Raw genomic sequence first — 23,393 nt, forward strand, 5'->3', positions numbered from 1 at the left:
CGCATTACACGCACCCAGTGTGACCCGTTGGTCCTCTGTAGTCACATTGATTGTTTCCATCCACCAACGGGACCTCAGAGCAGTCGCTCAAGCACGATGGGGAAGGCTGGAGAACTAATGCAGCGCCTATCCGGGAAAAAACCTAAAGGCGACACAAGCGCCGATCGAGGGCGGTGGCCTGCTGTGGATTCAGGTCATGGGAATGCCTTGCAGTCATCGCACCGAGCACGTACGATGAACGCCGTTGATCCCAGCAGCCGGAGAGAGAGAAGAAAGAGGAACTCTATTGATCCTGTGGTGAGGTTCCTCCTTGTGCATGGCACTGTGGACATTGACACAACTTAGAACGATCAAAACCCGTCTGAAACGTTGCGTATTGAAGGCTCGAAGGAGTTCCGAAAGGAGCTGGCCATGGCTAAGCAAAAGATTGCGTCGTTGGAACAGGAAATGGCCTCCCGGAATGAAGAGCTGATCCAACTGCACACGGATTTAGAGCGAGAGAAGGCAGTACGCACAGACGAGCGCCGTCTCTTGGACATACGCACGCGGGAATTACAGGATGCGCATGCTTATTCGATGATAAGCGATTCCTTGTCTAGTGCCGAGCTCGTCGCAAAGGTTGAATCCTTAAATGCGGAGGTATACCAGGTATCAGCATACATGGTAGATTCCATGACATTCGGCACCAGGAACGATTTCGAGAATGCTCGGGCAGAGGCCGTGCATTACTTTGGAAGCTACATCATCGATCTGCTGTGTTCCCCCATGAATGAAGAGACGCGCATTCAGGTTGTTCAGATCGCAGTGCAAGCGTCGTTGATTCAAACTTGCGCAGACTTCATCTCTATGTGGCACACGGAAAGACGCACGGACGCAAATCTGAGCCGTCTATATGCACAAATCCGAGCGACGAGTGAGCCAGCTACGCAAAATCAGAAATGATGAGTACTGAAAGCATATCCCAGATACACAGGTGGTCGCAGGCCGGTGGAGGGCAATGACTCGATCTGGGTTGAAGTACGAGTTCCTTGCCGACGTCAAGAAAGAATGGATAAACATTATTGTCAGAAAACTGGCGATCCTTTTCATCTTCGCCGGATGGACTAGCGTCGGTACAGATCCGAGCTGGGACGCTTGTACGTCCTTTCTGGTGGGAAAATACGGGGAGAGGATAGAAGAGGTCGTCCATTTAGCCATAGATCTCGACAGAGGGATGGGAGAGAGCGTCGTATCAGGAGATATCGTTGTTTTCTCCGTCAGCCGAGGAAGTACCTTCGTGCCAGATACGATGGAGAATGGTGATGGGGAACGCGCGGTCCTGGACTCAGATCACGTTCTCTGCACCTGCGAGCTAGGATTGAAGGTTTCGCGGTCGGTGGAAAAGAATGGTTACTCAGAAAAGCCGTTGACCATCCTCATTAAGCCGAAGGTGATCCTCTACTCGACGATATCAGAGATAATACACAGAATGTAAGGTAAAGAGGCTCACGGGCGAAAGATTGCAGCTACCGTTTACTGTACCCATAGATACTTGGCTTCCCAATATGCACCCTTCGTTTCAGAGAGTCACACAAAAAATTCATGTGTAGAACTTTGAGCGAGCTTATTCAGGAATCGGAATGATTCTACAGTGACGAGTGGGCCTTTAGGTTGACCTGCCATCAACGGCAACTATCGGAATTCAATTTATATTGATCTCTGAACCTGATGCCGTGATGCGCCGAAGCGGCAGCCATGCTCTGTCGGTCTCAACCCTCCGTGTCGGTTGGTGCATACAAAATTACAAAGTAAGTCCTCACTGTCAGATACGACTAAAATACGTTTACTAAGTACATTGTTGTACCACTATGCCACGATCTCGTTCAGCCCCGACAGGAGGATCACCTTGGCTTTCTTCAGGATTTTTGGGCTTGTTCTGCTGGCCTCTCCTTGGCTCTCAACTGCTGCAAGGCCCAATTCCGTGGTACAACATATTCGATTTTGGCTATCCTGCCGTTCCGAGTCCCCTTGGCCCAAAGCATCCTCCATCATCCCGGAATTGAATGGAAGACCTGGAGCAGCGTACACGGGTTGCATCTCGCACGACGTAACACCCTGCCATACACCAAAACGTAATTCCATCACTTTTTTCGCTAATCCTGAGTTTGCCAGCTTATCCACGACTTTTTTGTCACCTGGATCTATGCCAGCAACGATGAGGATATTGACGAGGGTCTCCGTAACGATGGCCTCTATTGCGGCTTCGTCATGCTTGGACGACGGTATTATAGCTTTTTGTGTTAGGGAACGCCATCTCCCCGCGATAGCCTGCTTCTCTAAAAAGGACTAAGATGACGTTGACCTTGAAAGAGATATGCTCCTACCTGACCGCCGAATACGGCTGAATACTTCGTCCCAGCTCTTTTCTTTTCCGGTATCTCTCCTGATGGACCACGACATAACCATCTGCCCCACATGTGCGCAAATAGCAGCACTAAAAGCAACCTGAAGGACTTCGTATTGCGAATTGGACTTGACGAAGCTCGCCATCATGTCCCCCAGGATCCCAGCGAGGTGTCCATAGGCGATATCCATCATTGGATTATCCACTCCCATCTCTGCTTGCTCGTAGACATCTGCCAGTGTTGCAGCTATCCCAGAGATCTCCTCGTTCAGCGCCTCCACAGCTTGAATGATCTCGAAGCCAGAGAATTGGTCTGCCGTGCTGAGAAACACCTGAGCGACTCGCAACTCCTCTGCTCGTGCCCGTGACAACTTGTCGCTCTGCTGGAGTTTTACCCCGAGTCCATGCAGTTCTTCCCTTCCCGCTTGGACTTCAAGGGTCAAATCACGGTTATGAGCACGGAATTCCTCTAGTTCTTTGTTCAGATCGGAAATGCGCCGTCTCAGTGCTTGCACCTCGATACCGTCCTTCCGAGACGGTGCTTTCGGTGCCTTCGGGGGTGGCTAATCAGTTTCTCTATTCCTCTTCTACGTCAAGTGCCTCTCACCTGTTGCGTTGGTTCCGAAAGCGCCCTCCGCAATGATACAACCTCTGCGTCTCTCTGCGCTAGCGCGGACCTCAACACCGACAGCTCCTTCTGATTTTCTTCCAGTGCGGACGCTGCATGCCTATACCAACGCCATGACAGGCATGACAGGCATGACAAGCATGACAAAATCATCATTCCGCCGGCGGGAGCTACCACTGACCACAGAGAATATGGCATGTCGGATGTTATGCCTTCACAGTTAAAGGACATTGTAGTGCCCGTGGTGAAGGTGGTTCGTCAATAGACTCTGGTGGGGTATCGGTTCCGTATATGAGAAACATGATTCGTGAGACGAATGCGGGCTCGATCTCCAACGTGCATTCGGCATTTTGTGCTTCCAAGAAAGATCATATTCGTACTGCGAAACGAGAAGTAAATGGTTCCATTTCCTGTCCAATGATGGTAATGTGGGAAATGACACTGGTACGCAAAGGTCAATGTAAAATCCGCGCAGTAATTAATATTAATATCCTCTGTCTAGTGTTCTTGCGTCAATGAAGAACGCAACACTACCTTCGGTTTCAGCAAGTAAGTGTCCCGTTCCGCGGATCCGTCGCCGGACGTCGCCGTCACCTTCAGCCCAAGGTCTGACGTGCACATTACACGATCAGACGGCTGCACTTTCTCGGCAGGTCCGTCAGTGTTCTCCATGGACCCAGGATCGTACTGGTCCCCGCTGGCCGCAATGCAGACGATAATGTCTTTCGAGACAATGCTTTCACTTATAGCCTTGTCCAGCCCCATCATCAGCTTTATGATGTCCCGTACCCGCCTCCCGTATTTATTCATGACAGTTGTCACACATGCGTCCCAGGTCTTCGTTCCGTCTGAGTCCCATCCGGCTAGGAGCAACACTAGGACTGCCCGTCTGACCATCCAAGGTATATATGACTTTTCCACCTCCTCCGATGTCGAGTACTTCGAATTTGAACGAGTCATTACACGCCATCGCGCCGCGACAGGTGCCAAACCTGGATAGGAAGGTTAGAATCTATCTCGTTATGCATATAGGTGAACGTACTAGTTTTCTGGATCTTTGAGTACACTTGACGAAGACCCTCGTCAATCTTCGAATCGGGGTGCCACATCGCAATGGTCGCCATACAAGATCGAGCAAGCGACGCTTGAAGCGCAACTTGGACAGCATGAACCCGCGTTTCGGCATCCTTCTCCGACCGCAAAATCTCGATGAAGTCAACGCCGATCCAAGGGGCTATCTCCTTCGTTTCCGTGAGTCTGCTCTTCGCCCCAAACACCGACGAATCCGCCATATATGCGGCTGCCTGGAAGATTTCTGCGTTCAACGCCTCTGCCATCGATACGACGTCTTCTCCAGATACCAAATCAACGGTATTCAAGTACATCCGGGCATCCTGTAGCTCCCTCGTCCTGACATCCAAAAGGCACCGCAAACCTTGCATCTCCGCACCCAGAGAATTGAGTTTGGCTTCGAGCTGCTTTTGAATTGTCGACGACTCGTCCCTCGATTTCGAGTTCTCGAGAAGTGAAGCACTCTTCTTTGTGCGAGTCACTCTCCCTACTCGGTGTCTTTGATCTTTTCGTTTCTCCCTCGGGTATACTCTATTGCCCGGAGTCAATTGAGAATCAAATTTAGCATAATAGGGCGATATCATACCTCGTCATCTTTTGAAACTATAACAAAATCTTCGTCGCTTTCAGCTAGATCTTTATCCCCCTCTGAAGAGCAGCTTTGTCGAATATGCTGTTTCGACACCGGATCCCATCCATCATTACGAATCGCATCTTCACAGTACCGCGGATACCTCGCCTAGCGTGTCAACCGCATTACTTTTCTGTATGCTTGTTGGAACATCGTGATTGTAACTAGCAAGCTCTCCTTGGCTGTCTGACATGACGGAGAAAGGTCCCTTGAATTTGGTACAGTGAGGAGGCTAAAGCGCTTTCGAGGTGTGGAGCCTAGCGGGTTGATGAAAGGAGGAAAGAGATCATAGGTGATCTTCTTATGAAATACTCAACGTGTATTCCTCATGTTTCTAAAGGGCATGCAGCCTCTTTTGATCGATATGAACATTGATGCACTGTGAGAACATCAACACTGTGCATGCGCAAGGATCTTCTCCCATCACAACGGCAGCGACCACGACTCGCAAACTATAGAACGGCATTAGTTCAGTGCCAGTCGATCCAGGCAACATCCCTCTGTAAATCAAGGTGCGACGAGACCAGTTTCATTGTGTCCCTCTCCTCTAGCACTGCTGTCCTCATGTTAGTAGACTTCCTGGCTTGTGAGCCGTGTCGGCCAGCCAGGTGATAATTGGAAGGTACCTTGGACGTGTCCAATCGCACGCTTTCCTTAACTCCGATGATTCCATATTTTACAAAGACGATTGCGGTTTTGGAGCTATCCCTGAGTCTATTGACTTCTTTCAACTCGGAGATCCAAAAAACAGTCAGCGAGCCGGATCTTATATGTGGCTGAGTGTATTTACGTTCGCCTCTAATTCACCTTTTAATTAATGGTGTCCTGTTTTCTTAGTTGGTGCTTCGTCAACAAGTAGATGGGTATTCCTTACGGCGAACTCCAGGACGATCTTTGTGGGTCTTGGCAATCTGCACTGCTTACGCCGAATAGAGAGACTCGAATACTAGTGATATTGTTTTAACGCTACAAAAATGACCATATCTACACTAGCGCCGACGGAACGACTACACCTGCCTTCAACACAAGTCTGGCCCTCTTTCCTTTTTCTTCGAACGACTTCAGCCCAAGCTCACACGTGCACGAGACTGTTTCATCTGTCGTCTTCGGGTTGCCGTATGCGCCGTTCATTGTTCCAGAATCATACTTTTCCCCAGGACCCACGAAATGGGCGTACAAATCTTGGGAAGTGATCCCTTCCTTGATCGCTCTATCCAATTTAATTGCCAACTTTGTGATTTCCGTGATCCGTTCGCCAAAAGCATTTCGCAATGCTTCCGGTATGTTTCGGATGGCCCATCCTCCTAAAAGTATGACTTTTTCAAGCTGACGTCCGAGGCGATGGGATAGATACTGTTCCGCCTTCGAAGATGAGTGATATTTGCTCATTGTGATAGTCAGTGCTCTCCATCTTCCGGCTACCGCAGCCGTGTCTACAACCGTGGGTCATATGGATAAACTGAAAGCATAGTGTATATGTAACTCACTGGATTCTTGAACTCTTGCATGCAAATCGCGTAACATATCGTTTTCTGCAGGATCTAAATCCCAGACTCCGAGATAATCAGTACACTCAAACAGCAATGCCGCTTGAAAAGCGACCTGCAGGACGCCACTTTTTTCTGCATCATCTGCGTCTCTGCGCATCAAAAGTGCAAGAATGCGATCATCGAGGTAATACTTTGCTCGCTTCATTGAATGGTTAGCTTCCTCATCAGCTATCTCCTCCCTTTTCCCGCTGTCGAACAACGTATCAGACATGTACGCAGCCAGCTGATGAATTTCGGAGTTCAGTGACCCCATCATTGACTTGATGTCGGCGAAGGAATGTGCGTCTGTCTTGTCCAGGAAAGGACGTGTGCTCTCTAGCTCCTTGCCTCGGCTCTGAAGAAGACGACGATCCTCCTGATGCTGAATTTGCTGATTGTGGAGTATTTCACGCGTACGGTGAAGCTCCCTGTGGAGCCTGTCGTTTTCGTGCTGGAGACGATTCCTCTCTGATTGGATTTCAAGTAACGACTTCTGTAGAGAGTCGCTGCTGGTCATCGTCTTCCTCTTGGTAAGTCAATCGTTCTAGCGTCGTAGGAATATGATTACCTCTTTGGAAGACCCAGATCGCTTTTGTTGCTTCTCATCCTTGGGGGACCACCCTTCCGAATCTTTGCCTCCAATCGATGTAAGGGGTTCCCGATAGTGACTCTCCCTAGTATTTGGTTCTTTCTCGACCTTTCCGGCCGGGACTGGGGATAGATTACTCAGATCTGTACCCAAAATTGTGGAAGAAGAGGTAGCGCCCGTTGTATCAAGTAGTGTTACGTTCTCTTCTGCAGAACTTGAATCCACAGAGTAACTCCGCTCTACAGGCACTCCGGTGTCAGAGGCACGACTAAGACGTTACAAAATTCTGACCATCGAGACCGCGCCTTGAGTCTGGAGACTTGTCATGGCGATGTAATTTTTTGAACACTGCTTCTTTCATTGCGATTGCAGCAGATACTCCGACGATTGAAGGCGCTCGAAACAGATTTTTCTGTAGAGATGAAGGTGATATAGAAATGAGGCCCTGACAAATTTCCACAATTATAGAATCCGCACTGACCGTATGTAAATCTTCGAAGATATTAGTAAATTAATGGGTTATATAGCGTTCGTGAGGCATTAAGTGTATGTGACTGTAAGTAGACGAGGACTGCTTATTTCGGAAAGTCCTGTTCAACTCGTGCCAGGACTTGTCCGGGCCGAAACCCCGAGTCCCTCTTGATTCAGGACGCTGCACCAAATAAAGTTTCTTCCAATCTCATCGTGGCCCGGCAAGCGACTTTATAGAGACTTACGGAACTTTTCAAGAACATGTCTCGGCGGCCGTATCAAGGATCTCACCAGAAGTTAGTCGTAGCATTGGACTTGGGCACCACTTTCAGCGGAGTATCATACAGGTGCGCCTTCAGATTATTTTCATGCTTGCTCACGATTTCGAAGGTTGCCGGCAAAGTATTTTAGATCCTGGACTCATTCCTGAAATCAAAGGCGTTACAAGGCAACTCTCGTATTCTCTTCTCCTAGATAACAGATGATCAGTGCGTTTTGGACCTAGATTCCCTGCACAAGAGAATGCCGGTGGCGACGCAAAGATTCCGACGATCCTATACTATGATCAGTCTGGGGATCTCAAGGCAGCCGGGCGCGGAAGCTCTTGATGAAAGCGTGATAAGATCTGCTGAGGACGAGGGATGGGTCAAATATTCCAAGTATAATGAATTTTTTTATTCTTTGTAAAATCTAAAGTATCCAACAGATTCAAACTACACCTGCGTCCTAAATGGGCTCGCACAACAGAAATAAATGAAGCTATCGTGCCTCTTCCACCTGGGAAAGACATTGTCGAAGTCTTCGGCGACTTTTATGCGTACTTGGTCGAGTGCACCATGACATTTATACAAGAGTCGCATCAAAATGGCGCCTACCTTTTAGCTTCCGTTCAAGATCACATTGAATTCGTTCTCAGCCATCCCAATGGTTGGGAGGGTGCTCAACAACGGAAACTGCGTAGGGCGGCCGTTTATGCGGGGTTAATACCCGATGACGACAAAGGCCACGAACGAATCCACTTTGTGACAGAAGGTGAAGCGAGCCTTCACTTCTGCATCGATCATGGTCTCTCCCCATATATCACTGTGGGAAATCCTCCTTTTTATCCTGTGAATTGTTGCTCATGCGCTCACTGGCAGGATGGGGAAGGCGTTATGGTTGTTGACGCTGGAGGGGGAACTATCGATATCAGTACATACTCTAGTATTTCATCCAGTACTGGTGTCGACCAGTCATTCGAAGAGATTGCCGCTCCTACATGTTCGTCTCCGCTCTAAACTTCTAGATCTAAATCTCACCTTGCTTAGGTCTTTTTTCGGGTTCCATATTCGTTACCCGCCGTGCTCATTCATTCTTATGGAGTGAGGAACCTTACATTCCTTTTCCTCTTATTCTAAGCAGTCTGAATTTCCGCCAGAGAAGCTGAAAGGCTCCCCATATGCACAAGAAGTGGGGCTTATTGCAGACTGCTTTGACAAAACGACGAAACATCGCTTCAGGAATGCAAATGAACCTGCTTACATCAAGTTCGGTACAATGAGAGATACTGATATTCAGCTGGACATTCGCTCTGGGCAGCTGAGGCTGGAAGGGTAAGTTGCTTTAATCTAGTTCCATCACTATGACCTATGTCTGAGCTTTGAATTCTAAGCTCTGATGTTGCCAGTTTTTTTGAGCCTTCTGTCTCGTCCATTATAAGGGGGATTGATGGCCAACGTTCCATAGCTACGAAGCATGTTTCAGTAAGGACTTTATTCTATCTCTGAACAGTGAAGATCACTTGCTGAATTGAAGAATTGAATGTAGTCCATCTTTCTTGTGGGCGGGTTTGCTGCCAACACGTATCTATTCTCAAAGATGCGCCAGCACATAGAACCAGCTGGATTGTCTTTTTGTCGCCCTGACAGCCACGTGTGAGTGCTCCCAGGCAATTGTGGTTTTGTTTGCTGCTATCTCGTGGTGAAGTTGACCGCTTGGTCATAGGAACAAGGCAGTTGCGGACGGTGCCGTCTCGTTTTATATCCGTGATATCGTTTCGGTCAGGGTGGCTAAATATAACTATGGCTCGATAGTGAACACCCGCTTTCTGCCATTGCACATTGAACATGCTCGGCGGAAAGATCAGGTTTTCATAGGCGCAGATGGCGACGATAGATTAGGGGGACAATACAGCATCACGTTACCCAAGGTGTGTATTATGGTCTTGGCAGTGCGATATAATCCACTATTCAATTAGGACACCCGAGTGTTCAAAACCCAAGAGTTTCGTACTTCGTATTGGCGATATCGTAGAGAAAAATCGAACATGAACACAATAGAGGTCGACGTATTATGCTACCGCGGACATGAAATCAATCCTCGTTGGATGGACAGAGAACCAGGTATATTAGTCGGCGGGCTGCCATGCTGGTCGATTACATATTGACAATCATTTCACAGATAACTATTCCGTTCTGTTTACCGTTGTAGCCAATACCAGTAAAGCCGCAGAGTCACTCAAGGCTTTGCCTCGGAAGGGTGGCGGGTTTTATTATTCCCTTACATACGATATTGCCATCTGCTTTGGTCAGACAGAGTTAAAGGCGCAAATCTGTTGGAAGGAGGATGTGAGCTCATTTCCACAATTCTACCAATATCATCAGCTTATCAAAAATCCCCAAAGGGCGTCGAGAAAAGGTGGGATCATTGTTATACAAATCTCTGATACTGAGTTTTCCGTCGACTAGGGGCCCGGCGCAAATTGTTTACGATCGCGGTCTTTGAGCAATGGGACGCCGTAACAGTGTACTATTTCTCTGCTTCTTCATATTCCAATGCTCAAACCGACGTCGCCAGTTTCTTCCGGACAAAATTCACAAATAACTCAATTCTTTACCATCATGGAGTAAGCTGTAAAATTAGTAATTGTATTGATTTATGTGCTATGCTATGTTTCCGAACCTGGACAATAACCTGTAGGATGTCAGTATAATGACAACCGACTCGGAGTATCTTAATGGTATGCAACCGACTACAGAGTTCTATGTGGTGAAAGGCGCCATGTTAAGCGAAAGCTATGTGGTTGAATGTCGTACTACTACCATAGGTTGCGCTCAACATGGTCAAATCTTACAATTCATTATTCTATGAAAGACGGTTGAGATACTTAATAGATACATGCAATTGATATTTCCCAACGCTAAAGAATGGACACAGCTACATCCGGCGCTGAAGGGACGACTATCCCTGCCGTCAACACAAGTCTGGGCGTCTTTTCTTCATTGTCAAACGACTTCAACCCAAGCTCACACGTGTACAAGACTGCTTCATCTGTCGTCTTTTGGTTGCCGTAGGTACCGTCCATCGTACTAGGATCATACCGTTCTCCAGAGCCTACAAAATGGATGTCCAAATTCTGGGAAGTGATTCCTCCCTCATAGCAATGTCCACAGAAGGATTGCACGCGAGCCATGCCCAACTTGAAGAAGAATTCCGTACTCTTCCGAAGGAGAAGGACGAACTACAAGGGAAAGTTTTGGATATGCTGTGAAGCGCTTGCCCGTGAGCAGATGAAGCGAAAGGCGGGGCGCCACCAGACAAAGGAGCAGGCGTAAAGGGTGGTGGTACAACTTGATATTCGTAAAGTTTAAGGGTAGGGATCATTGTCGCATAGTAGTCCAATCGTGAATGTTGCTCTAATCAACGCTTCTGAGTATGACGACCTGTCACAAACGCGCGTCATCATGTCCTTCGTGCCCGTATGATTTCTATAAGGGGATCGAACGCAATTTTAGAGGATTGTACCGGAGCGAATACAAGTATGCTGAGATAGTGCACGATGTAATTGGTGTGGAAAGTGTTCCGTGTAAAGCATAAATTTATACATATAAACTGGTAAAGAAACTCACGTTCTGACTCCTGACGCAAGGCTTAACTTAGCCAAAGCACGAAGTTCAGGCACTGTCCATCCCATTGTTAATCTAAGTATGTAGAAAGATAGTATACACATATATAATGATCGCAATATGCGTGTCTAGTCTCAGAGGTCTCGGTCGTATACGACTCGAGCAGGACCGCTAGGGCAAGAAGATGAGTGAGGTGGTATTGTAGAAGCACAAAGTGTTTACCGCTTTTCAACACCCTATAACCAGCATAAACAGATATTCCATAACAGTGCGAAGTAATGAAACACTCACATCTTCTTTCCAACAGATCTGAGCTTTTAATTCAGTCTTCCCGAAAAGCAGGACGACATCGTAGGTGAGCTTAAAAAAGCTTTTGCCATCTGGTCTCCTCTGAAGTTTCAGCCTTTTTGCAGCTTCTCGGGTATCAGCAGTAATACTGCACAGGATAGAATACATATCTGAAAGAGATAATGAAAGTTCAAGGAAGGAAGCAAGTTTTATTGTGAATGGAACGAGACTGACCAGGCTCGACATCGATCCATTGAGGGTTCTCGTTCGATCCACGGTAATATAAAACGTCAACTGATATAGCAGAAAGCTCAGACAGGTGTTCATTAGTCCTGTGATATACATGGCGGAATTCGGTATCATCGTAAACATGAGTATTCTGTTGGATGTTACCACGACGAAGGACCATAGATATCAGATGAAATATACCCACCTTAGACAACATTATACTGAACTGACCTCCTATCCTAAGTTCACCGTCGGCATCGATGTATGCATTGTTTCTGCGTCTTTCGTACTCAGCATCTCCGGGGACAAATTTCCTGTTCACGCGCACGCCGTAGCTGAATTTGGACACACGAGCTGTAACTGCATGATCAAGGTAGAATGCCATTGCGCCATCTGCAACTGCCTTGTTTCTATTTCGTAAGTATTTAGTATGCGGATGTCGAGTATCGCTAGATGGGCACTCACACATGACTATCGGGGCGAAAGAATGATATGCCAAGCGTTGTCAGGTACTCCTGAAGCTTAAGAAACACCCAATCATTGGCGGCGAATCCGCCGACAAGGAAGACCGTCTAAGCGCAATGAGATTGCCGTGATATACCTAGGCGAAGCCGTGCTCACCGATACTGTCTTGGCGGACACAAAGCGCTGGTCATGAACAACCTCAATGATAGCCTTCACCGAAGGCTCAAAAAAACCGGCGACCTCGCTCCTATGTAAAGGACTGTCAGCAACATCAAGAATAACGTGAAAAGAAATGTACCCTGCCAGTTTGAGTTGCCCGGAACGGATATCTAACGCGGGATCTTTATCCTTCATCGACCCGAATTTGACATAGGCTGGCTCCTCTGAATTCCTGAAGCGAAATTTGGTAGTCTTATCAAAGCACTCAGCGATGTTCTCAACCTCCTCAGCGAATTTTGAATCCTTCAATTTATCTTAAACCATCTCAGTTCGGATGCTAGGAAGAGATGAAAGCTCATAGTTACCTTGTATGAATGCTTTAGCGCGTTGTGTGACGAAAAGAGAGCCGGTAAAATGGCCTGTAAAATAAAACGTGTCGAATATTAATGATGAAGAACTGAATCACGTACATTGAGGCGCTGCGACCTCTTGAAAAGATTTGACATTCGGGGTACTTGAAGGTGCAGTCGTGTAGCTGCTAATATCAACGGTCCCTCCGCCAGCGTCTATGATGACAACAGCCTCGTTGTCCTAGATATGGTATAATTAGGCTGATAAACAGGACACAAAAAATACTCGCCTTCAGGTAGGATGAAAGACCGTGGTGTATGCAGAAATGCAAACTCGCTTCGCCTTCCGTAACAAATTGTACTCGAGCGTAGCCTTCATCGTTGTCCGGAACTAGTTTAGCATCAACTATGGCCTGCCGCATTTGCGATTGTTGTGCGCCCTGCCATCCGTTGGGATGAGATAGAATGAACTCGACATGATCCTCGACCGAATTCCAGAAGAGAAGGGCACTTTGATGGGTTTCGACAATAAAAGACTTCGCACATTGGAAGAGATACGCATAAAAATCGGAAAAAATTTGAACGACAGTCTTATTTGGGGGGAGAGGTGGGAGGTTCAAACTGATGTGAGGGGGATAGTTCTGTTTGGGACTAAGGTGGAGCTTGAACCTATTGACGGGCGGTGGCCCGGGTATGTTAAAAGTGGCGATCTTCACAGGAGTAGCGACGTACCCTGAGTATTTCACCCATCCCTCGTCCTCGGCTTGTTCAATGATGTTTTGCTTAAGAGCTTCGGCACCGACTGCTCTAACGTTCCCCTCCTGATCGTAGTATATTATTGTCGGAATTTTCGCGTCGCTCCCAACGTGTTCCTGCGACGGAAATCTGTAAAACATTCAGTAAGACAAGGGTAACCGGACGGTTTGATTACCTTGTTACGCCTTTGATTTTCGGGATGTTACCGGGATCAAGAACACTGAAAATCTTTCATAAATTGATAAAGCACCGGCTCAGTTTGAACATACCTGTATGATATTCCAGAAAATGTTGTTCCGAGGTCGAAGGCAATAGCTAATTTACGGCGAGTACCATTGTAGGTTTCGCGTCCTGCCATGGTTGATAGAAAGAAAGAAAGAAAGAAATGTTCAGTTTTCAAATAGAATTCGGCATACGGCCCGAGACCAAAACCCTGGTGGCACGTGCGGTACGCTCCTTACACATTGCCCATTCAATGCTAAAGCGAGGGCTCAGAGTATTTCAGTGGTTCTGAATCTCCGTCGCTTTTTTGTATGAAGGCATGTTTCTCACATGAAAATTTGAGTATGCTGATAATTTTCAGTGATCTGCCCCTAAACAACGGCTGGGAAATTTGTATACACAGGATCATCTGGTTCTACCATGCCTGCTTCTCGGTCCAAGCAATCTGAAGCAGCGGACATGCAAGTGGATAGCGAGCTCTATGTTCCGGGTACGCCTGGCTGTGACCCTATTGACGAGCCAGAGCCTTGGGACATGGAAGACATCAAGTTGAAGGATACCCTGGAAGTGGAAAAAGCCCTATCGCAAGCCGCGAACACAAGCGAAACATCTTTCAAAACTATTAAATCGAATCCTATCACTTCTGGAACTACCCTGAATATCCCAAACTTTGGCAAGGCAGATCTCGCTGAGAGAATAGCACGATTCGAATCGGACCTTAGAGAAAACGAGCACAGGGTCGGGAAGGAAAAGCAGGCAGACCACAGGCAGGACCGACGGTTCAATGCTCCATACCAGAAGCAGGACGATCGAAGAGCACAGTGGTCCAAAGAAAAGAGGAGGTTGACGCAAGAGCTGGGGCATGCGCAAGCAGAGAATCGTACCCTTCAGCGGGTGAACGAGGAACTCGAGAGGGAGCTACGTGGTGCACGTGAAGCACTCGCCCGAGAACAAGCCCACCGCGAGGAAGATCGTCGTCTGCTCCATACACGCGCCAAGGAGCTCCGCGATACGCAAACGTTCTTGACCAAGGCAGACGTGCACTCGTTTGCAGAGATTAAGAAAATGGTAGAGGGTTTGAATTCGGAGGTATTGCAGATTGCTGCTATGATGGTGGATGAGTTTGACTGTAAGGGTAAGGATGCAGGTATGAGGGACGAGTTCGAGGATATGACGACGGCGGTGACGCAAACGAGGAAGATTCTTGGGGAGCCAATGGTCCAGTTGTTACAGGACCATAAGGACAAGGACATGCATATAGAAGTGGTTCAAAAAAGCATCCAGGCGCTTCTGGTGAAAGCGGCTGATCACTTCATATCCCGTTGGAGCTCAGATGTTCCCCTGTCGAGTTTCTTCCAGGATATGTACGACCATATTCGCATTTCTAGTGAGTTCTCGCTGTCTCGAATCTGAAATCAATTAGCTAATGTCTGTACCCTGTAGAGAATCCCGCCGTCGCGGGAAGATGGAGAGCCATGACTCGGGAAACAACCAAATATGTTCTGGAGACCGACTTTGACGAGAAATTTTCGTGGCTTATGCAGGAATCTTTGCGAGATGTGCTGCACGTTGCGGGATGATCGAGTACGGACACGGAAAAGAGGATGGTGGAGAAATTTGGTGACCGCTTGGATGTGCTGGCGACACTCGTGAAGAAGCTGGATAGGGCTATCGGCGAGGGTATCACGTCAAGAGATCTATTCGTTGTCGCGGTTGATGCCGGAACGGAGTTTGACCCCTCGTACATGAATGCTGTGGAAGACGGGTCCGGTCCTATAGCATGTTCATGCGATCTGGGACTCGGGATAAGTGCTACAGCAGAGGAAGGACAGCAGGAGACGAGAGCGGAGTGCCTGGTGAAAGTTGGTGTTGTGTATGTTTCCTCCTTTGAGACTCGCTAGTCTAGCTGGATTCTAGTGATTTGCGTAAACGTATCGACTCTCCAGGGAAGAATATCATTACTATGTCTTGCAACGATGACTATATTTTGTACTACGTGTTTTCAAGAATTTGTTTCAACCTATTAAACAGCCAAGTAAGCACTGCAACCTGAGTCCTGGGGTCTTGAAATCTCTCACGTCATGGTATTCAAATGTAGAAGCTTCAAGGTCAGTTAGAGATCTAGCTTGCGATCAAGCAACTAATGTTCTGGCGGAAATTCAGACAGAAAATTGTATCCCCTTTGAGTAGGCATACGCACACGGGAATATGTGACGTAACGTGTCCGTGACAAAGGTGTTGGCCAATAAGACCAAATTGATCCTTTTCCTCGTCTAATGAGACACCCTCGCCTTTCAGATTCTCCTCCATGACCGTATCATCGCGCAAACCCTACAACGGGTCTCGCCGAAAGCTTTTAATGGCCTTTGACTTGGGAACGACGTTCAGCGGGATATCTTATAGGTGTGTATCCTCTGCAAGGGGTATCTTGAGCCACTAAAGTTCCTTTCGTTCTTTAGCGTTCTTGATCCTGGCATTGTCCCAGAAATTAAAGGCGTGACAAGGTATGACTACACTGTATAGAGGCGGGGCAATCCTTGACCTACTTCTTAGATTTCCATCTCAAGAGCACGTCGGAAACGATGCGAAAATACCGACAATCATGTACTACGACCAGGCGGGAAATGTCAGAGCTGTTGGCGCAGAAGCGCTCAAAGAGAACATAATTGAACAAGCCGAGGACGATGGCTGGGTTAAGTATTCAGAGTGCGTTCTTTTATCGCCTTTGTTTCTTTCTCTAATTCGCATTTGCCAGGTTCAAGCTCCATCTCCGTCCAACTGTGAAATCCGAGCCTGGCTCAGAAATCCAAAACACCATCCCTCCTCTTCCCCCAACCAAAGACATTGTATCAGTCTTTGCTGATTTCTTCCGATATCTCTTTGAATGTGCCAAGAAGTTCATCCTCGAAAGTCACCAGACCGGAGCGACATTCTGGGAGTCCATTGAAAACCAGATAGAATTTGTCTTGAGTCACCCGAATGGCTGGGAGGGCGAGCAGCAGGGGAAGATGCGCCAGGCTGCTGTACGAGCGGGGCTTGTATCCGACAGCGACGAAGGATATGGCCGGGTACACTTTGTCACAGAGGGCGAAGCGAGTTTGCACTTTTGCATCCATCACGGGCTGTCTTCGCATGTTCACGTGGGTATTGATTTTGATTTATCGTTGCCTCTTTGACGGTTTGTTCAGGAAGACGAAGCTGTTGTCATCGTCGATGCAGGCGGCGGCACCGTCGATATCAGCACGTATACTAGTGTGCCATCAGACCATGTTGGCACTATGGCTTTCAAGGAAATCACTGCACCTCAGTGTACGTGCATCCTGCTTGATGCGAATCCCGCGTCCTGATCTTTATAAGGCCATTTCACAGGATCAATATTTGTTACTAAAAATGCCAAACAGTATTTACAGGGTGAACCCTTATAAATCTCCGTCACAACTATTAGTGCTGACTTCGCCTTTTCTACCAGCCTTCTTGGCAAACTCACGATTCGCGCAAGAGGTCGACGTCATTTGCGAGTGTTTTGACAGGACCACAAAGCTGCGCTTCCGCAATGCCGACGAGCCTGCATATATCAAGTTCGGCGGGATGAGAGACCGTGAACCAGAACTCAACATTCGATCAGGGCAGCTCAAGTTGGAAGGGCGAGTCAATCGACATGTAGCTTTCTTTCTTTTGCTGATCACTGCTTTGGGTAGTCGTCAGGTTGCCGATTTCTTTGAGCCATCTGTGGCGTCTATCATCAATGCCATCGATGAACAACGCTTTGCCACGGATAAGACTGTTACGGTAGGTAAGGGCCAGTCAATGATGTGTCATTATTGATGGCAAAGGTGGCATAGTCAGTATTCCTTGTCGGAGGTTTCGCTGCCAGCGACTGGCTTTTTATGAAGCTGCAAGACTATCTTAGCCCGCTGAACATCACGTTCTCGCGGCCCGATGGCCATGTGTAAGTGATATAATTCAGATGGTGTACAGGGGAATATCATTCCTTTTCATAGAAATAAGGCTGTCGCAGACGGCGCGGTTTCCTTTTATCTCGACCATGTCGTCTCGGCTCGTGTATCCAAGTGCGACTACGGCGTGGAGATGTCTACTGAATTTGACGCGACCAATCCCGATCATATCGCACGTCGACAGCAGGCGTATTTCGACGCAACTGGAGATCTCATGTTGGGTGGGCAGTACGATACTATCCTTCCCAAGGTACGTTGCCCGACGGATAAACAGAAAGCATTTCTGACTGTATCAACAGGGCGTTCAAGTGTCAGAAGACACAGAGTTTCGTCGTTCGTACATGAGGGCTCGGAAGCTTCTGTCCGAATTGAATATTATCGAAGAAGACATCCTCTGCTATCGTGGAACCCGAAAGAATTCCCGTTGGATGGACAAAGAAAACGGTAAGTGGTTCTCTTTAATTCCATTCGACATGACTTAATATGATGTAGATGATATGTACCCAACGCTGTGTTTCGTCACGGCTGATACACGTCAGGCTGCGAAAGGGTTGGTTCTCAGGCGAAGAGCAGATGGCAAGTCGTACTACACCCTTTCATATGACATTGTCATATTGTTTGGCCGCACGGAGTTGAAAGCCCAGATTTGTTGGTGGGAAGATGTGAGTTCTTTCTTTCGTTTGTTGTTTGGGTACGCGTCTGACTCAATTCGTGAAAGGGTGTTGAGAAGAGGTGGAAGTTTGGGTTTTCGGATTTGATTATCGTACTGATCTTTATATAGAGGCCCTGCGCGCATCGTATATGAGCGAAATTTATAATTCATCTGTGAGCGCCGTCACCTTTGCTTAGACAGAAACGTCATACTAATAGCCTTGTGTTTGGACAGCTTGGATTTGTTATAGGAGGATCTAAAAGTCTTTGATTAATTCACAGTACCATACATTTGTATCGTAACCAGTTCATAACTTTCTACCCTTTGGGTCTTCATCTCCGGTCACAGTAAGTATTGCTGGGTAACAATATAAACATTAAAATATCATATATCAAGGCCCATAGGATGATTTTACGCCCTGGACATCGTCCAACAATGAATCCTTGTTCCACGCGCCGCGTCAGATTCTATCGGGTTACTGGTAGTTATCCGGGACATTGGAGCCGTTGGCAGCAAACCCGCCTACGAGAAAGACGGAATACATTAAAATATTTATCTCCGAGTTCAGCAAGCGGCCTGTTCGGACATGGTACAAACGCTTCGGTAGGAAGCAAAAATATTAGCTTGAAGACGGTAACAGTAGAAGTATAAGAATATCAAGACACCATCGAGGCCCATAGGATGATCTTGGGTTTCATCAATACCGTCATTCTGATATCCCGTACATCATCCGATAATGAATCCTCATTATACACCTTCAGTCCAAGTTCAGTGGTGCACGCTACAGTCACCGCGTCCTCCGTGACCATCTCCGCCTGCGAATCCTGATTTTCATCGGCCATGATCGTGGGATCAAAACGAACATCGGGCTGAATGACATATGTGACGAGATCCTCAGACGTGATACCCTCGTTCATGGCTTGGTCCACCTGTTTCATGAGCTTGGATATCTCCGATATTCGGGCCCCGAAATCCTTTTCAATCGTTGACCTCCCATCGGATGTCGTCCAGCCAGCGATCTGCAAAACGGACCAAAGATGGCTCAAGAGCAGTCGACTGCATAGATCCTCTACATCTTCCTCGGGGCGATACTTGGTCTGTGCTCGAGTCAAGGCCCTCCATCGTCCGGCGACAGCTGGGGTATCTGAAAATGTACATAAGCAGCAGACACGGTTGGATGAAAGCGATAGCTTACTACTGTCTTTGACATCCTGGTACAACTCAGAGTAGATGTCGTGTATTTTTGCCTCTCTGTGCCAACGCCTGATCATACTGTTGCACGTACGGACCATGACTGCCTGCAGCGAGCACAGCAAGGCGACCTCACGCAGGTCTTGGTTATCTCTTGTGCCTAGAAGGAAAACCATGCGATCACCAAGCATGTGCTTTTCCCGGCTGATCGCGTTCGACGTATCCTCATCGGAGGGATCCAACTGGCTCTGTTCAAGGCGCAGTGTATCTGACATGTAGGACGCGAGCTGCATGATTTCCGAGTTCAAGGCATCGATCATGGCCTTGATATCGGCATACGAATACGCATCGGCTCTGGTGAGGAATGCTTGGGCATTACGGAGCTCTTCACCGCGCGTGTTGAGAAGGTGACGGTCCTCTTCTCGCTTAGCCTGCTCCCTGGCCAAGGCTTCACGAGCACCTCGGAGTTCCCGCTTCATGTCCTCCATCTGCCGTTGGAGAGTTCTTGCTTCGGTTTGCGCGTGGGATAAAGCAGCCATCAGATTCCGTTTCTCCTGTGAATCTTTCTGCACCGGGTCGTCTTTGCGGGGCATGGGTGTCATGCGTCGGCTGTGTCGGTGATCACGCTGCCTGTCCTTGCCACCATCCCAACTCCTCTGCTCTTCGCTGTCTAGGTCACGGTCGCCATGAAATGCGCCGGGCATATCATATCCGTCCTCGAATTCGTGGATATCGTCCATGTATTCATCTGAAGGACCGTCTGGCATGGCCGGCGCATCGTCTAGGTGGTATTGGCGACCACGCTTGCGGCGTCTTCGTGGTTTGTCAGCCATCCTATCCTGGTCGTACAGTTCTTCCTCCTCCTGTCGAGGACGCGCTCGTGGGTCCATCTGTTCTGAAAATTCCAGTCCTTGTTCCTCAGGACGATCTGTCTCCAAGCAGGAGCTCAAGACCATGTCTTCGTGCATGGGAAAGTCGAGCTCCTGGGAATAGGGCGCATTTCCCTCCCTTATAGACGCAGATATATCGTTGCACATTGTATTCCAGAGGTCGAGGTTTATGTGTTTTCTGTAAAAAAAGATCAGTACACGATGACCTACCGTATACAGTGAAATAGACGCACCAGGTATGTACAGAGAAAAGAGAAAACAATGTTGAAACAGCGAGCCTTGGCACTGACAGTTACGGCAAGAGTGGTGGTGGAGGTCAAAGGTTGCTCGGCTATTCCCGATTTAACCTGCCTTTCTTTCTTCTTCACCACCATGATCACGCGAAAGCCGTACGCAGGCTCTCGACGTAAATTGGTCTTCTCCTTTGACCTTGGAACTACTTTCTCGGGAATATCTTACAGGTGAGCCTATCCAAACATTAGAAAAGAAGACGCGCCATTAAAATATTCTCAGTATCCTGGATCCCGGCAGTGTCCCCGAAATAAAGGGCGTAACAAGGTATATTTTTGCATTTAACTTTGGTTGCAGCCTTTCACGCGAGAATACCAGGTTTCCGGAGCAAGAACGTGTCGGCAGTGACGCGAAAATTCCGACGATCCTGTATTATGACAAAACGGGGACCGTCAGGGCGGTAGGAGCAGAGGCGCTGAGGGAGAGCATTCTCGAGCAGGCGGAAGAAGAGAGCTGGTTCAAATGTTCAGGGTGAGTGTACTCCCTGTCGGAACGAGCTTCGCTGTATTTACCTTTCCCAAAGATTCAAACTCCATCTTCGTTCCAACCTCGATCGTTACTATCGCTCCGCTATCTCAACACAGGCCACTGATTTCCCTCCTCTACCTCCAGACAAGGACGCCGTCTCTGTGTTTGCTGACTTCTTCAAATATCTCTTTGAATGCGCCAAGACGTATATTCTAGAGACGCACCCGAGCGCGACTATTTTCTGGAGTTCCGTCGAGGACAGCATCGAATTCATTCTCAGCCATCCAAATAACTGGGAAGGCCGCGATCAAGCCAATATGCGACGGGCCGCTGTATTAGCCGGATTGATTCCTGACGCAGTTGCCGGGCGAAGAGCGTGTACATTTTGTCACAGAGGGAGAAGCTAGTCTTCACTTTTGCATACATCACGGACTTTCTTCCTTTATCACAGTACGTCACTTCCGATGCAGCCGATCCTATACTCACCATCAGGACCATAGGACCAGGAAGCCGTTATAATTATCGACGCCGGAGGTGGCACAGTTGACATAAGTACATACACTTGTGTTTCTGCCAAGGACGGGACCCAGGCTCACACGTTTAAAGAAGTCGCAGCCCCGCAGTGTAACTGTATTTCCATAGACATCTACATCTTTCTAACACCGTGTACAGGTAACTTCGCTGGCTCAATGTTCGTGACCCGCCGTGCAAAGGCATTTTTCGATGGTACCGGTCATTCTGTATTTGTATTTCGATGCTATTTGGCTAACGTATTTAAAAGCAAAGCTCAAGCGCACCAAGTTTGCCAAAGAGACTGAGTACATTGCACAGTGCTTTGATAAAAAGACCAAACTTCGGTTCAAAGCCGCCGACGAACCAGCATACATTCACTTTGGCAGTATGAGGGATAAAGATCCCAAGCTGAACATCAACATGGGGAGACTCAAATTGACAGGGTAAGGATATTTGTACTGGGTATATGCATACTGATGTGTCTATTAGTGCTGAAGTAGCGAGCTTTTTTGAGCCATCAGTGTCGTCTATCATAAAGGCCGTTGACGAACAGCGATTTGCCTCCAAGAGCACAGTTTCGGTGAGTTCTCTTACTCGCATTCATCGTGTTCCTTCACTGATCATGTTTCTATCCAGGCGGCTTTCCTCGTGGGAGGTTTTGCCGCTAGTGATTGGCTCTTTTCAAAACTACAAGAGCATTTCAAGTCACTCAACATTGCGTTTTCAAGACCCGATAGTCATGTGTGAGTCCGTCTCCCACAAAGAGCTTCTCCTTGATGGCAGCTTCGTCGTAGCAACAAAGCCGTCGCAGACGGTGCCTTATCCTTCCATTTAGATCGTGCCGTATTGGAACGCTTATCAAAGTACAACTATGGTATCAGAACATCAATTGCATATGATGCATCAATTCCTGGACACGTCGACCGAAAAAACAAAACCTTCATGTCGGAAGCCGGCGTGCTGTCCTTGGGTAACCAGTACAATATCATTCTGCCAAAGGTCCGTCATTTCGATTCGACAGTCATGCGCAAATCTAACTTCTGTAGGGCGAATCTATTGCTGAGACCAAGGAATTCCGGCGTCCCTATGTGCGCAATCAACACAAGCTGTCTGATTTTGCTTCGATTTCCCAAGATATCTTGTGTTACAGTGGGACAAGGGAGAATCCGCTCTGGATGGATGCTGAGCCTGGTGCGCATGTCCCGGTCTTCCTTTATTTGTGGGGCTGATAGTATTCAAAGATAAGTATCCTGTGTTATGCAATGTGGTGGCAGATACGCGGGAAGCTGCCCGATCATTGGTGCTCCAGCGGAGGCCCGATGGAAAATCGTATTTTTCTTTCAAGTATTCGATCATTCTTTTGCTTGGGCAGACGGAGATGAAAGCTCAGATAGCGTGGGATGAGAATGTGGGTGTTGTGACTTCTGGTATGCGTGGATGGCGATGCTGACAAGATCTTAGGGAGTTGAAAAAAGGTCAGCAATTAAACAACTGAATGTTCGGCCGGTCCTGACGTGGTCGAAATCTAGGAGCCCTGCTCGAGTAGTGTATGGGCCGCAATGTGAGTATGCGTCCTCGATTGAAAAGTAGTGTAACTGACGGTTCCGTTGCAGAACCAGATTGATTTCGTGTACTACTAGTGTTGTAGCAAATCTATTTTTTTATTCTAATAATCTAGTCGTTAAAATGTAGAGTAGCACGATTTATCATCTTCGCCATCATGACAAGAATAGCGAGAAGCGCCAGCAATAAATTACATACGGCACTATGCGCAACCT

The 23,393-nt window shown here is 47.8% G+C and overlaps 10 protein-coding genes across 10 annotated transcripts; 5 read left to right on the forward strand and 5 right to left on the reverse strand.

Annotated features, from left to right (window-relative positions):
- Window positions 1-411: 411 nt before the first annotated feature.
- On the forward strand, window positions 412-1,474 carry EV420DRAFT_1275565 (uncharacterized protein; the record flags this gene model as incomplete). The annotated part of the gene is made up of 2 exons (XM_060467907.1): window positions 412-913; window positions 966-1,474. 2 exons carry the CDS (start codon window positions 412-414, stop codon window positions 1,472-1,474), a joined length of 1,011 nt encoding a protein of 336 aa, XP_060326659.1.
- A 235-nt stretch (window positions 1,475-1,709) lies between these two features.
- Window positions 1,710-3,375, reverse strand: EV420DRAFT_835195 (uncharacterized protein). The gene is made up of 3 exons (XM_060483654.1): window positions 2,991-3,375; window positions 2,364-2,934; window positions 1,710-2,315 (listed from the first exon to the last, which is right to left on the reverse strand). The coding sequence occupies exons 1-3, from the start codon at window positions 3,240-3,242 to the stop codon at window positions 1,846-1,848; spliced, it is 1,293 nt and encodes a 430-aa protein (XP_060326660.1). The 5' UTR covers window positions 3,243-3,375; the 3' UTR covers window positions 1,710-1,845.
- Window positions 3,376-4,861, reverse strand: EV420DRAFT_835194 (uncharacterized protein). Its single transcript, XM_060483653.1, has 3 exons — window positions 4,669-4,861; window positions 4,054-4,613; window positions 3,376-4,003 (listed from the first exon to the last, which is right to left on the reverse strand). The coding sequence occupies exons 1-3, from the start codon at window positions 4,674-4,676 to the stop codon at window positions 3,510-3,512; spliced, it is 1,062 nt and encodes a 353-aa protein (XP_060326661.1). The 5' UTR covers window positions 4,677-4,861; the 3' UTR covers window positions 3,376-3,509.
- Window positions 4,862-5,631: 770 nt separating this feature from the next.
- Window positions 5,632-7,398, reverse strand: EV420DRAFT_1750841 (uncharacterized protein). Its single transcript, XM_060480345.1, has 5 exons — window positions 7,313-7,398; window positions 7,123-7,243; window positions 6,811-7,070; window positions 6,201-6,762; window positions 5,632-6,146 (listed from the first exon to the last, which is right to left on the reverse strand). Exons 2-5 carry the CDS (start codon window positions 7,190-7,192, stop codon window positions 5,698-5,700), a joined length of 1,341 nt encoding a protein of 446 aa, XP_060326662.1. The 5' UTR covers window positions 7,193-7,243; window positions 7,313-7,398; the 3' UTR covers window positions 5,632-5,697.
- A 465-nt stretch (window positions 7,399-7,863) lies between these two features.
- EV420DRAFT_1647225 (uncharacterized protein) lies at window positions 7,864-10,028 on the forward strand (the record flags this gene model as incomplete). Its single annotated transcript, XM_060478018.1, has 10 exons — window positions 7,864-7,961; window positions 8,009-8,387; window positions 8,442-8,562; window positions 8,610-8,663; window positions 8,720-8,894; window positions 8,954-9,044; window positions 9,109-9,215; window positions 9,286-9,490; window positions 9,539-9,683; window positions 9,742-10,028. The coding sequence occupies 10 exons, from the start codon at window positions 7,864-7,866 to the stop codon at window positions 10,026-10,028; spliced, it is 1,662 nt and encodes a 553-aa protein (XP_060326663.1).
- A 1,025-nt stretch (window positions 10,029-11,053) lies between these two features.
- On the reverse strand, window positions 11,054-13,791 carry EV420DRAFT_1566344 (uncharacterized protein; the record flags this gene model as incomplete). The annotated part of the gene is made up of 14 exons (XM_060474060.1): window positions 11,054-11,357; window positions 11,409-11,422; window positions 11,478-11,644; window positions 11,709-11,853; window positions 11,908-12,112; window positions 12,168-12,274; window positions 12,324-12,414; window positions 12,466-12,640; window positions 12,692-12,745; window positions 12,797-12,917; window positions 12,967-13,345; window positions 13,409-13,561; window positions 13,608-13,652; window positions 13,702-13,791. Coding segments are annotated over 14 exons (1,783 nt in total), but the record flags the coding sequence as incomplete, so codon positions are not given.
- A 111-nt stretch (window positions 13,792-13,902) lies between these two features.
- On the forward strand, window positions 13,903-15,686 carry EV420DRAFT_1566346 (uncharacterized protein). Its single transcript, XM_060474061.1, has 5 exons — window positions 13,903-13,963; window positions 14,016-14,036; window positions 14,057-15,041; window positions 15,098-15,222; window positions 15,256-15,686. Exons 3-5 carry the CDS (start codon window positions 14,075-14,077, stop codon window positions 15,553-15,555), a joined length of 1,392 nt encoding a protein of 463 aa, XP_060326665.1. The 5' UTR covers window positions 13,903-13,963; window positions 14,016-14,036; window positions 14,057-14,074; the 3' UTR covers window positions 15,556-15,686.
- Window positions 15,687-15,914: 228 nt separating this feature from the next.
- On the forward strand, window positions 15,915-18,704 carry EV420DRAFT_835451 (uncharacterized protein). The gene is made up of 15 exons (XM_060483655.1): window positions 15,915-16,057; window positions 16,114-16,158; window positions 16,208-16,360; window positions 16,410-16,794; window positions 16,843-16,963; window positions 17,012-17,065; window positions 17,124-17,298; window positions 17,353-17,443; window positions 17,497-17,603; window positions 17,656-17,860; window positions 17,910-18,054; window positions 18,103-18,272; window positions 18,329-18,342; window positions 18,392-18,435; window positions 18,497-18,704. The coding sequence occupies exons 1-14, from the start codon at window positions 15,963-15,965 to the stop codon at window positions 18,426-18,428; spliced, it is 1,797 nt and encodes a 598-aa protein (XP_060326666.1). The 5' UTR covers window positions 15,915-15,962; the 3' UTR covers window positions 18,429-18,435; window positions 18,497-18,704.
- A 214-nt stretch (window positions 18,705-18,918) lies between these two features.
- On the reverse strand, window positions 18,919-20,046 carry EV420DRAFT_1275632 (uncharacterized protein; the record flags this gene model as incomplete). Its single annotated transcript, XM_060467914.1, has 2 exons — window positions 18,919-19,406; window positions 19,458-20,046. 2 exons carry the CDS (start codon window positions 20,044-20,046, stop codon window positions 18,919-18,921), a joined length of 1,077 nt encoding a protein of 358 aa, XP_060326667.1.
- A 652-nt stretch (window positions 20,047-20,698) lies between these two features.
- On the forward strand, window positions 20,699-23,331 carry EV420DRAFT_1566351 (uncharacterized protein). The gene is made up of 15 exons (XM_060474062.1): window positions 20,699-20,804; window positions 20,857-20,901; window positions 20,953-21,105; window positions 21,158-21,434; window positions 21,463-21,552; window positions 21,603-21,726; window positions 21,775-21,828; window positions 21,884-22,058; window positions 22,105-22,195; window positions 22,252-22,358; window positions 22,410-22,614; window positions 22,662-22,806; window positions 22,857-23,090; window positions 23,145-23,176; window positions 23,229-23,331. The coding sequence occupies exons 1-13, from the start codon at window positions 20,716-20,718 to the stop codon at window positions 23,063-23,065; spliced, it is 1,764 nt and encodes a 587-aa protein (XP_060326668.1). The 5' UTR covers window positions 20,699-20,715; the 3' UTR covers window positions 23,066-23,090; window positions 23,145-23,176; window positions 23,229-23,331.
- The last annotated feature ends 62 nt before the right edge of the window (window positions 23,332-23,393 follow it).

Source organism: Desarmillaria tabescens, assembly GCF_030435595.1.
Source record: "Desarmillaria tabescens strain CCBAS 213 chromosome Unknown EV420scaffold_40, whole genome shotgun sequence".
In the NCBI taxonomy this organism is placed as follows: domain Eukaryota; kingdom Fungi; phylum Basidiomycota; class Agaricomycetes; order Agaricales; family Physalacriaceae; genus Desarmillaria; species Desarmillaria tabescens.

What these genes read in the sequence shown, in the direction of transcription:
- EV420DRAFT_1750841 (XM_060480345.1), bottom strand. Translation starts at nt 7,192, where the DNA reads ATGAAAGAAGCAGTGTTCAAAAAATTACATCGCCATGACAAGTCTCCA. An exon ending in CTCAAGGCGCGGTCTCGATG is followed by an intron (nt 7,071 to 7,122) that starts GTCAGAATTTTG and finishes GAGTGCCTGTAG; the next exon opens with AGCGGAGTTACTCTGTGGAT. An exon ending in TGCAAGAGTTCAAGAATCCA is followed by an intron (nt 6,147 to 6,200) that starts GTGAGTTACATA and finishes CCACGGTTGTAG; the next exon opens with ACACGGCTGCGGTAGCCGGA.
- EV420DRAFT_835195 (XM_060483654.1), bottom strand. Translation starts at nt 3,242, where the DNA reads ATGTCCTTTAACTGTGAAGGCATAACATCCGACATGCCATATTCTCTG. An exon ending in TTTCGGAACCAACGCAACAG is followed by an intron (nt 2,935 to 2,990) that starts GTGAGAGGCACT and finishes CCACCCCCGAAG; the next exon opens with GCACCGAAAGCACCGTCTCG. An exon ending in CAGCCGTATTCGGCGGTCAG is followed by an intron (nt 2,316 to 2,363) that starts GTAGGAGCATAT and finishes AGTCCTTTTTAG; the next exon opens with AGAAGCAGGCTATCGCGGGG.
- EV420DRAFT_1566351 (XM_060474062.1), top strand. Translation starts at nt 20,716, where the DNA reads ATGATCACGCGAAAGCCGTACGCAGGCTCTCGACGTAAATTGGTCTTC. An exon ending in GGGAGACTCAAATTGACAGG is followed by an intron (nt 22,059 to 22,104) that starts GTAAGGATATTT and finishes TGTGTCTATTAG; the next exon opens with TGCTGAAGTAGCGAGCTTTT. An exon ending in CCTCCAAGAGCACAGTTTCG is followed by an intron (nt 22,196 to 22,251) that starts GTGAGTTCTCTT and finishes GTTTCTATCCAG; the next exon opens with GCGGCTTTCCTCGTGGGAGG.
- EV420DRAFT_835451 (XM_060483655.1), top strand. Translation starts at nt 15,963, where the DNA reads ATGACCGTATCATCGCGCAAACCCTACAACGGGTCTCGCCGAAAGCTT. An exon ending in GGCTGGGTTAAGTATTCAGA is followed by an intron (nt 16,361 to 16,409) that starts GTGCGTTCTTTT and finishes CGCATTTGCCAG; the next exon opens with GTTCAAGCTCCATCTCCGTC. An exon ending in TTGGATGGACAAAGAAAACG is followed by an intron (nt 18,055 to 18,102) that starts GTAAGTGGTTCT and finishes AATATGATGTAG; the next exon opens with ATGATATGTACCCAACGCTG.
- EV420DRAFT_835194 (XM_060483653.1), bottom strand. An exon ending in CTCAAAGATCCAGAAAACTA is followed by an intron (nt 4,004 to 4,053) that starts GTACGTTCACCT and finishes CTTCCTATCCAG; the next exon opens with GTTTGGCACCTGTCGCGGCG.
- EV420DRAFT_1566346 (XM_060474061.1), top strand. Translation starts at nt 14,075, where the DNA reads ATGCCTGCTTCTCGGTCCAAGCAATCTGAAGCAGCGGACATGCAAGTG. An exon ending in CGACCATATTCGCATTTCTA is followed by an intron (nt 15,042 to 15,097) that starts GTGAGTTCTCGC and finishes TGTACCCTGTAG; the next exon opens with AGAATCCCGCCGTCGCGGGA. An exon ending in CTTTGCGAGATGTGCTGCAC is followed by an intron (nt 15,223 to 15,255) that starts GTTGCGGGATGA and finishes GACACGGAAAAG; the next exon opens with AGGATGGTGGAGAAATTTGG.